General features: G+C 38.7%; 1 protein-coding gene across 1 annotated transcript; it reads left to right on the top strand.

The window, feature by feature from the left end:
- The first annotated feature begins 8,671 nt into the window (after positions 1 to 8,671).
- Positions 8,672 to 11,450, top strand: LOC139944282 (cytochrome P450 1A1-like). Its single transcript, XM_071941267.1, has one exon. It carries the CDS (start codon positions 8,948 to 8,950, stop codon positions 10,556 to 10,558), a length of 1,611 nt encoding a protein of 536 aa, XP_071797368.1. The 5' UTR covers positions 8,672 to 8,947; the 3' UTR covers positions 10,559 to 11,450.
- The last annotated feature ends 761 nt before the right edge of the window (positions 11,451 to 12,211 follow it).

Genomic DNA, 12,211 nt, shown 5'->3' with positions numbered 1-12,211 from the left:
AACACGATGAGGAGTCCAATGGAAATTGAAAGAAGTTTTTCATCTGAAGTTGAGGTTACACGACTTTACAGAATCGAAAGGACAAGGTGAGCTTTTGTTGTTTACAGCCAGCAAACTTTTGTGGTTTCTGCAATTTTATATTTAACAAATAACCGGTGATTTATTACAAAATACTGAAGTGAACAAAGGGTTATTGTGTTTTTGTCAGAGACGGTTGATGGTTTGATGGTTGTTAGGTCCATGTTTTGGATTAAAAGAATCCAGGGGTAGCTTAAAATGGGGTGGGTGGGTTGCTTAAAGTGGTATTCTGCTCCGAACTATGATGTTTGATAAGGACATTTAGTAACTATTTCGTAAATTATTCGTAAACCAGTTATTCGTTTATTTTACAACTTGGCACTGACCCGATTCATTTGACGTCATCATCACAGTCATATTGGTTCAAAAATAGTAGAGACTGAACGTAATGATGTTGAAACTTTCCGAATTTCAATGGAATCATAAACTGGTAGTGACCTTAGAGGGTTCCCACTAAAAATAAGAAAATACGTAGAGAGAGGAATATGTTGAAGAATCCATATTAATATTGACATATATTATATGGAAATCCAAAATGTAATTAAACATTAGTGTTTTGAGGAAATTATTTAAACAGATCAGAAACAACATAAATGTAGAAGTTAACCACTTTAAACTTGTCTTAACATTAATAGGACATTATTCTTACAAGTTGCGCCTGAGCGTATTGCACCGCTTTTGTGTGTGTTGGACTTGCAGGCACTGGGAACGTTTTTGGTATTAATTTTGTGTCAAAGACCAGTATTCTCACTTAGTGTATCTCAACCTAAATAGAATAACAAACCTGTGAAAACTTGGGCTCAATTGCTCAATTTGGTCATCGAATTCGCAAGAGAATAATTAAAAAGAAAACACCCTTGTTGCATTACTTTATGTGCTTTAAGATGCATAATAAAAGGGATCAGCTGAAGTCTTTTGTTATTTGAGTGAGCAAATTACCTTTAGCTCAAAATCAACGTTACTTTAGAGGGAGCTGTTTCTCACAATGATTTATACTATGGACAGCTCCCCCATTGCTCGTTACCAAGTACGTTTTTATGCGAACAATTATTTTGAGTAGCTACCAATAGTGTGCCTTTAACCTCCCATTCAAGGAACTCTGTAAATTCACCAGGGATTAGATTGTTTCCGTCTCAACGAAACGAGAGTCGTTCGGGTTCACCACGAGGTTGTCTTGAAAGTTAAAGGCAGTGGACACTATTGGTAATTACTCAAAATAATGTCGAGCATAAAAACTTACTTAGTAACGAGTAATGGGGAGAGGTTGATAGTAAAAAACATTGTGAGAAACGACTCACTCTCAAGTAACGTAGTTTTCAAGAAAGGAGTATTTTTTGAGACCTCAAGTTTAGAATTTGAGGTCTCGAAATCAAGCATCTGAAAGCACACAACTTCGTGTGACAAGGGTGTTTTTTTCTGTCATTGTTATCTCGCAACTTCGATGACCGATTGAGCTCAAATTTTCACAGGTTTGTTATTTTATGCATATGCTGACATACAGCAAATGAGAAGACTGGTCTTTGACAATTACCAATAGTGTTCACTGTCTTTAACTCCTGGGGTTGGCCTACGTGAGACACGTGCTTTGGTTGACTCTGACAGCCCTTTTCGTGAAGTTGACAACTTGACAATGATAGCTCTTTTTTGGAGTTGACATTTTTTCCGCCCTCAATCATCTCATTAATTTACAGGTTAACTTGATTGAAAAATCACATTCTTACAAAACCAAAGGACGAGTTGATTGTTTAAAGAGGTACATGCCAAATACAATGTAAAAACATTAACGCAATGTTAAAAAGATACACTCGTTAATAAGTGGCTAAATTACAAGCGCTTCCAAAATTTGAAACTCTTCACAACCTTAAATTCCGCCCTTCAAAACTACAGACCCTTTAAGTACAAGACTGTCTTAAACCGCTATATTTTCCTTAACCCTTTCTCTTTAAATGTCTACATACAAAATGTAAGAAAGTGCACACCTCAAATGTCATGTGAGTTTGTAAATTGAACCGGTAGTACACGCATGAACACTTTGTGAGAGTGTGAGACGATTTCACCGTTTGTTCACAGGGGAAAGAAAATCACAGATTTGCCTTTCTACATTTCAACAAAAGAATACCACTTGGAAAAGATCAAAGTTAGATTTGTTGGACAACAAAAGGCTATTGTTGTGTTATCGCTCGACGTTATTGTCCCATCTGTACTTTCTCGTGATATCTGTTGTCCTGGCGCATACCGGAACACAGAGCTATACAAAAGACATATCAATAACAACCCAAAGCAAAGGAAACTTTCTCTAGCAACAATTTTGTTCCCACAATTGCTGACCATTCTTTCATCTTGTGCTGATAATAGGTTGAAAGAAAACCTTCTATCCGATGTCAGGGGGAAATAATGGCATCATATAACAAACAAACAGTCGGTGTTTTTCATTCTTGGGAAAGTTCGGGGTTTTTTTTGCAACCAACAAAGGGGGAAGAAAAATGGTTAAACAATGCCACAGAGGATAAAAGGGTGCACATAATGAATATTAAGCCACAAAAGACTTGATGGGGATTGTGTTTTCCTATTGTTAGTCTAACCTTGCCATAACAAACACTCAACAGAATAATTGTGGGGAAAATTTGTAAAATATCGACAGGCTTATCGCATTTGGTATCAAGGCGTACATACAATACAAACATGTATATATTGTACTGTGTGATTTGTAGTGTGGTGGTCATGTATTGATTGGGTATAGGATCCAATGTGTGGTTTAAATTCGTGAAATTGTTCTTCGAGAACCGAACCTCGTCAAAGCTGTCCCAAAGTTCATTTCCATTATAGCAGCCGTTTTGTTTTCTATGTAGAGTTAAAGGCAGTGGACACTACTGGTAATTACTCAAAATAATGAGTATTAAACCTTTCTTATTGCGAGTAATGGGGAGAGGTTGATAGTACAAACCATTGTGAGAAACAGCTCCCTCTGAAGTAATGTAGTTTTCGAGAATTTGAGGTCTCGAAATCAAGCATCTGAAAGCAAACAACTTCGTGTGACCATGGTGCGACAAGGGTGTTCTTTCTTTCATTAATATCTCGCAACTTCGACGACCGATTGAGCTCAAATTTTTACAGGTTTGTTATTTTATGCATATGTTGAGATACACCAACTGTGAAGACTAGTCTTTGACAATTACCAATAGTGTCTAGCGTCTTTAAAGGCTTTCACCAGAAGACGATCAGAGCATACTGATCGAAACGTCGAGTTGAAATCTAGGGTTCTTTTCAGAGCCACCCCAACTCATTTAGAGCTTATCATTATACAAGGTGCTACCGCAAACGTTATCGTATTTTCCAACATGCAAAGTTTCAAATCATACTTTAGAGTTAATGAAACAAATGCGATGCTGGGGAGGGTATAGCATGGTCCCTTGACGATAATTGTGTATAATTTCCGCCATTGAACATAGGGTACAAGACAAAGATGGCGGCAGCCATGTGAACGTCAGGTCTTGTTGTTAATGAGACCTTTGTAATGTGTGGTCCACAAGTTTGTGTGGTTGTGGTTTTTCGTAATCAAACTATAACTAAACGCATTGGGATCAACTTAAATATTGTTAGTGGTCAGATAAAAGCAAATTGAAACATTTTTTTTTTGTAATTGTCGAGCAAACAAAGATGATTCTTTGTTACCTTAAATTTATGTTAATAAATCAGTGACAATGATATTGTTTTAAACGGAATACATTTCTGTTTAACTCGGACAATCTAAACACAAAGAAATCTTAAACAAAGTGACTCTGCCAATGCTGTGGTTTGGTTTGTCTTTTTGCTGTAATTTGTATGTTAATTTAAGACGCTGTGCTTTTTTTTGTAAAAAGTGCCATTGATTATTGATCTAATGCATATCTTGATGACTGTCATAAAGGGAACTCGTTAGTTAGTTTGTTAATCTGTGTTGATGAATTAAAGGAAACGTGTGCTTACTTAAAGGTGTACATTTGGTAATCACTCATAAAATCAATAAAAAAAACTTTAATTTCGTTTGAAGTACAGCAGCTTTTGATAGTATAAAGCATTTTGAGAAAAGTTTCACTTTAAAGAATGCGGTTATGAAAAAAAATACCATTCTTCCCCCCATCCCCTTAAAGGATTTGGGTTCTTTTTCAAAATGTCATGGATTTACATTAAACTTACAGGGTTTGAAGATAATGATAGTGGAAAGCTTCCCTTCAAATATTACTTACTGAGGTGCTGGAGTTTTTGAGAAATGAGTAAAAAAAATGTCATGAAAATACAATTGTAAATAGTTAAAATAATTTTCGTCTCATGAGACGAAAATTATTTTCATGACATTGTTTACTCATTTCCCCAAAACTACAGCACCTCAGCATGTAATATTTTGAGGGAAGCTTTCTACTATCATTATCTTCAAACTGTGTAAGTTTAGTGTAAATCTGTGGACATTGTGTTTTTTTGTCCTACAAAAGTTACATAGACCCTTTTAAAGACGGTGTGCTTTTTTTGTCATTGATTATTGATCGAATGCATATCTTGATGACTGCATAAAGGGAACTCGTTTGTTAGTTTGTTAATCTGTGTTGATGAATTAAAGGAAACTTGTGCTTACTTAAAGGTGTACATTTGATAATCACTCTTAAAAATTAGTGGCAATATGAAAAACTTTAATTTCGTTTGAAGTACAGCAGCTTTTGATAGTATAAAGCATTTTGAGGGTAGTTTCACTTTAAAGAATGCGGTTATGAAAAAAAATACCATTCTTCCCCCCATCCATCGCCTTAAACTTGAATCTGCGAAACAATACTGTCTGATACGTAAAGTATCCCAGATAGGTGTATCCAAGTTGCATATTTCCTTCCTGCGTGGGCATAAACCTCTCCTTCAAAAACGCTACCACCTTTTGAAATAAGTTGTTTTTCTTCTTAAAGACACTGTACACTGTTGGTAATTGTCACAGACTAGTCTTCTCACTTGCTGTATCTCAACATATACATAAAATAACAAACCTGTGAAAATTTCAGCTCAATCGGTCGTCGAAGTTGCGAGATAATAATGATAGAAAAAGCACCCTTGTCACACGAAGTTGTGTGCTTTCTGATGCTTGATTTCGAGACCTCAAGTTCTAAATCTGAGGTCTCGAAATCAAATTAGTGGAAAATTACTTCTTTGTCGAAAACTACGTTACTTCAGAGGGAGCCGTTTCTCACAATATTTTTTATACTATCAACCTCTCCCCATTACTCATTACCAAGTAAGTTTTTATGCTAAAAATTATTTTGAGTAATTACCAATAGTGTCCACTGCCTTTAAGTAGACATAGTGTTATTGTGTTGGCATATTATACCCAACATTATATACAATACACACACATGTATAATGATTAAAACAATCGAAAACGGTTCCAAATCCAAAGGTATCGGCTACTTTGCCAGCATGAACCCCACCCCGGAAATAATGTTGATCAATTATAAAAACTAAAACCTGTTAACGTTTTCTAACAGGTGCTATTTTACAGTTTCGAGTGAATAAAAGAAAACCACATTGTTCTGGACGGGTTTTTTTTCTGTATAATAAAGCACAATCAAGTATTGTATAAAAATGGAAATAACTTCATCCATACCATAGTAACCTGAGCGTAACCAAGCAAAATAGCGACGGTATTCCAACTATTCAGGAAACAAAAAATTTATCTTATTGTATAAATTTATACAATTATTTGATCAAACGCATTTTACTTACAAGAGCGTTTCTTCGTAACAAATAAAATAATAATGTCATAGTTGACTCGATGTTAGTTAGTAACGCCGCGATGTTTTGTAGTGAAAGGCATTTTTGTTAAACTGGTCTTGTCCACCCACCGTCTTGCATCACTGGGCAGGAACCAGGTATGAAAATGAGGACGGGCTGACTTCCGAATCGTCAACAATTTTTTTCAAGTTTTGCTGTTGTTGATAACATTTGCATGAAGAAGAAGAAACATGTGTTTGTTATTGACCCCGCTGGGCCTTTGGTCACGGCCTGCTAACGACAGTATTGGATTGGCCGTGACATATATAAAAATCCCGTGGTGCAATCCACCCATCTCCCTCCCATGATGACAAAGGGACAATATTTATAGTCGTCAACAATAAAAAAGTTGTAGGAAGTTGGACTAAACTGCTAAGCAGAAGCTTCCTATACCAAATCTGCTAAGCACAAAAGGAAACCATGCTCGTACAGTAGTAACACTATAATGGCTACACCGACAACAGAAATGTATAGCATAGTCATTACATATATTGAAGAGTTGTATGAAGTGGTATTAAAGTGCTAAGCAGAAGCGTCCAATATAAAATCTGCTAAGTACAGAAGGAGACCGCTCTTGTACATATAGTCATCACAACGCTATTGCTAAACCGACAAAAGAACGATAGCATATAGTCATCAAGAATTGAACAGCTGCGGGAAGTGGGACTGAGCTGTTAAGCAGAAGCTTCCTATACCAAATCTGCTAAGCACAAAAGTAAACCATACTCGTACAGTATATGGCTACACCGACAACAGAAATGTATAGCATAGTCATTACATATATTGAAGAGTTGTATGAAGTGGTATTAAAGTGCTAAGCAGAAGCTTCCAATGCAAAACCTGCTAAGCACAAATTAGTCTCGTACAGTAGTCATCACAACACTATGGCTAAATGTGTTTCTACTTAGATAGTAGTTAGGCTTTCTTAGGCTAGGACAGATGCCCCATATACGTGATTCTCCGTTTCGGGTGATATACTTTATTCAACAATTGAAAAGTTGTAGTAAGTGGGACTAAACTGCTAAGCACTAAGCAGAAGCTTCCAGTTCCAAATCTGCTAAGCACAGATGGAAACCATTCTCGTTAAGTAGTCAGCACAACATTGTGGCTAAATGTGTTTCTACTTAGTAGGTTTTCTAAAAGCCCTTTCACAAACGAGAGCAATTTAACAAGGGTCCATTGCTAAATTATAGCATGGTTGTCAAATTTTATATTGTACTTCTCGTGTGAAAGGGCAACAATAATTTTGTCCACTGTCCAAGTTCCCTTGCAAAATCTTGCTACATTTTACAACCATGTTAAAGTTTAGCAAGGGACCCCAGTTACATTACCGTCGTGTGAATAGCACTTGAGGCTAGCAGAAATATGCCCCATATACGTGACTCTATATTTCTGGTGATATACTTGCAACCAAATTGAATTAATACATTGACCGGGGTTAGGTGGTTGCAGTATGGGGTAACAAGTGGTTAACCAATCACAGTGGGGTTTATCTTCCCACCACCAATCAGAGGTCATCCAGAGTTTCGTGTGAACTTTTTGGTTATCTTAAAGGGGTGTTATTTGGGAACGATTTCGCCCAGCCAAGGTTTCCAGCCAAGCTACATTTATGACTTTATCCTTCTCATTTCTGATTAGCAAAAAATGGTAAGCAATATCGATTTGCTTTAGTAGGGCCCATGGTTTGAGAATAAATGGGTATCGTTATCTTCGTCACATACTAAACTCAATAAAAATGTCCACGTAAAATAATACATACATAAATCAGGCTGGATTTAGTCTGTGAAATCAGGTAGAACTATATCGGGCTTTTAAATGCCCTTATAAACCCGATTAAGTATACATAAATCTGTACAGTGCACTTGCACTGTCCATGAACCGTTTTGCCCTCGCATCATTATCTCTGTGTAAATAATGTAATTGCACTAAACGAAATACTTTTGAACCCCCCCCCTCCCCCGTCCCGCCCTCAATTTATGCCCACACCACCACTGTGAAATTATTTACAAATGTGGATACACAGTGCAATGTTTTTCTTCTTTTAGTGCAACGAAGTACTGTTCTGCATTCCAGCGTACACATACAGACGTAGTGGTTAAAGATGCTACGTCAGATTTTTGGCCCCAAACATTAAAAAAAAAAATTGAGTGAATAATATTTCAAAGAGTATCACCCGCTCTAAAGAAAAAAAGTTTAACTTTTACTTGAATGGTCAGGAACCATGACAAAAATTTAAAACGTTTCTTATAAAACACATAAGAATTGGGCACGTGATATATTGTCGGAGTCCCTACAAAAATTTTGAGCACTTTATTTCACTGCTACTAATAATTGGCGGACTTTTTCGAGCAATGGCTCAAATGAAAGCTTGTAACTTTCTCGACCCCCTTCAAAATACCTATTGAATTTTAAATCAAAAATTTTGGGTCAAATCGGTCAAAAATCTGACATAGCACTCGCATTGTCAGATTGTCAGTTTTACGGAAGACGGTTTCTTCGAGGAAAGTGACAACATGATTTTCATATACGCATGACACTCGATATATTTACCACATCCATCCGAGCCCAAAATTGCATGAAGAATGCAAACTATTGCGTGTCATAAACTGATATAATCATAGCTTAGTTGGCTTACACCAGATAATAAGCTTGTGATAGAGTGACAGTGATGATATTTATGTCATTGCTCCACACGATGTCGTGCTAAGCGACTTTCCTCCGTTCGCACGTAAGGGAGGCATATGACAATAGCTGGTCTTGAAAACTTCGCACGCAACGTTGACAATTGCCCTTGTTCCGGTGCTGCCTATAGCGTGCCTAGCTCCGTGGGCTAATCACGGCATTGCTCTACATGGCTCTACATAGCGTGCGTGGATCTTCAATGTGTAGGGGTCAAAGCACTGAGTGATGGAGTGTGTTGGATCAATATAGATTGTAAATACTATATAAAGGGCTCGGTTGATCACTGGTTTTTTCATAACTGACTTGGGACTGGAGTTGCAACTTTTATACGAGATCATTCAATCGGTCACTATATTTGAAATTTTCTACTTTTGAGTTTTTGAAGAAAAGCGATTCAGAGATGTTGCTTGCTACCGGACAGGCCGCCATGGCACGCCTTGTGCCACAGTTTCCTACTTCTATCAACTCGGCGACGATCATCCTCACAATTCTCATCCTCATCATTCTGATCATGGAGGAGTGTAGACGTCTCGTCATCCGTCGTGGGGCTCCCAAGGGTGTCGGCAAAGCGCTCCCCGGCCCGTGGGGTGTGCCTATACTCGGTAACATCCTCCAGCTTGGTTCCGCTCCCCACGAGACCTTTATGAAGATGGCTGACAAGTACGGAGACGTGTTCCAGATCCATATCGGCAGTCGACCCGTGGTGGTGCTGAACGGTTACGACACCATCCGACAGGCGCTGGTCAAGCAAGGCGTCGACTTCGCCGGCCGGCCTGACCTGACGTCCACCCGGTGTATGAACACCATCCTCGGTAGCACTCTGGCCTTCACGAATTACAGCGAGGGATGGAAGATGCACCGTAAGATTACCGAGTCGTCCGTACGGCACTTCACCTCGGGCAGGCAGCTCAGCTCAGTGGGGGCACGCATCAGCAAAGAAGCACAGGCTCTGATCGATGTATGGACTGTCCACTTCAACAAAGACAATAAGGGTAAAGACACTAAGAATGGACCCTTTGACATACTGAAGCTCTCTGTGAGTAACGTCATGTACTCGTACATGTTCAGCAAGAGCCACTCACTGGACGATCAGAAACTACTGGACTTTGTTGCGATGAGTGACAATTTCTCCAAAGCAATCGGCACGGGCAACCCGGCGGATTTCATGCCGTGGATGAAGCCCTTCTCCAAGAAGATTTTCGACAACTTCGAGAAGATGATGTACGACTACAAGAGCTGGTTCGGCGCGGACATTACAAAGCACACCAAGGAGTACAAGTCCGAGTCCGAGTCGAACATTCTGGATTATCTGATCACCATGAATCGCCGGATGGACCCCGAGGACAAGGAGCGTCTCCACCTCACAGAGGAGACGATCGTGAACACCGTGTACGACGTCTTCGGAGCTGGATTTGAGACGGTATCCGCACTCCTCCAGTGGACTATCGCGATCATGATCATGTACCCAGACGTCCAACGCGAGATACAGAAGGAACTTGATGAAGTAGTCGGGAGAGACCGTGTTCCTTGTGCGTCGGATCGCAAGCAGTTGCCAATCACAGAGTCCTGCTTGCTCGAGATCATCCGGATCTCATCCGTGGTTCCGATGACCATCCCCCACAGCACCACCAGGGACACGGAACTTAACGGTTACTTCATTCCAAAGGACACGGTGGTATTTGTTAACCTTCACTCGTTGAACTACGACAAGAAGACATGGGACAATCCGGGCGAGTTTCGCCCCCGTCGATTCCTCCGAGAAGACGGCACCTCACTCGACCCTACCAAGACCATCTCCGTGATGCCGTTCGGGGCGGGTAAGCGCCGATGTATCGGATCTGAACTGGCTCGATTAGAGTTCTTTCTGTATTCCTCTACCCTCTTGCAACAGTGCACATTCGAAGCTAATGGGGATAAACCATCATTGAAGTCAAGCCCTGGTCTGGTGCAGAAGCCAAACCCATTCAGCATGACCGTAAGCAAACGGGAACTAAACATCCCAACACCTTGAGACAAAAATATGAACTATCAAAACACAGTACTGGGGTTGTAATTATTGTATAATTCAATCTTGAATGTATGAACTTTGTGAACTAATTGATGAAGTTGCACTGACCGTTAGACGCAGTGGATAAGTTTGAAGAATTAAGACGGGTTTGTAAATGGTCTTTCGTATAAGACTTTCTGATCGATGTTGTACCTTGATTTGATTAAGTGATTGACTGATCAATTATTACTAATTATTATTATTATTGATTTAGCAACAGTTGTCTACAGTTTTTATTCGTTAGAAAACCCAAAACAAGAAGAAAAGGTATATTCATTGTATGTGTTTTTGGCTGTTCATGACTGGCAAGCTCAGGCATGCATGCTCCGTTTTTTAAATGTCAAGGGTACCGAGGCATTTTCTCTCTGGTAAAGGGCACCCTATGAGGAAATTGTCAATTTATACTGGAGCATTTTAAGGGCACCAAGGCAATGACAAGGGGGCATGGAGGCAATCGCTCTCGTTGCCTCCGTGAAGGGTCGGTCTGAAAGCTAGGTGCAAGTTGTTTGATTATTCAGCAAACTAATAAGTGCACTGACATGGGTCAGTCAATCTGTACTTGAAAGCACATCAATTGATAAATCTATATTGTTTGCCTTAAAAAAAAAGTATACAAATTATGGATATATATAGATTATGCACAATGATAGTACAATACAAATACATGCAGCTTCACAAATACATTCAGCTACGGAGTTCACTTTTACTGTTAACTGTACACAACCGTATAACAAAAGGACAGGTTTATATTAAAGTCGGAACACGTTCATATAAAATGGTACTGGTATACATGAACTTTGTAGTTTCAAATACTACTTGTGAACTTTGTAATATCTAGTGAGCTTTCAGTATAAAAACCGATCGTTTTTTTTTTTTTTTTTTTTTTTTTTTTTTTCGAGATGCTTTACACTGAAGATGTTTTTACTTTGTTTTCTTAAAAGTTTGTGGGCCTCGTTTTGAAATGGTTAGATCCTCGGTATCGTTACGGTCCCACTGGTTGATTTAATTTTGAATGTTTTAAAGTATGTGTATTCTTGCAGCATCGGAAGATATTTATTTTACTAATCAACCTATATAAGCTTTCTTCCTTAACAGTGGTCCGATGGCCGAATCCTAGTCTTTGCCCAATGAGGACATTCTAAATTTTTACTGTGGAGCATTTAAAGGGCATCAAGGCAATGACCAGGGGGCATGGAGGCGATCGTCTTCGTTGCCCCCGTGGTGTGTCAGGCATGCTTATTATACATTGAAGTTTCTCACCCATGATATACAATAGCATTCAGTACGATGTTTCGATACCAAAAAGAAAACTTGTCAACCCATTCTCAATATTGTCACAAATTTTCCACAGCAGAATCTGACAAAAGTAACACAGATAAAGTGAACGAAAATTATAAATATTTATTTCAATATCAGCATTTTATATTCCGGTAATTACGAGTGTTTTATATATTATTGTATTCAAAATGTGTATATTTCTGATAAAGCTTTAGAGCCTAATCATGTATATAATGTAACCCAAGCCAAAAAGCCGAACTAATTCAAGTGCTGATTGGCCATGGTTCATGAAGCCTTGAAGGGCGTTTAATTTATGAATTATTTGTCAAGATAAAACTA

The sequence above is a fragment of the Asterias amurensis genome, chromosome 11, assembly GCF_032118995.1.
Source record: "Asterias amurensis chromosome 11, ASM3211899v1".
NCBI classification, from domain to species: domain Eukaryota; kingdom Metazoa; phylum Echinodermata; class Asteroidea; order Forcipulatida; family Asteriidae; genus Asterias; species Asterias amurensis.
This window is presented reverse-complemented; position numbering and strand designations above follow the sequence as displayed.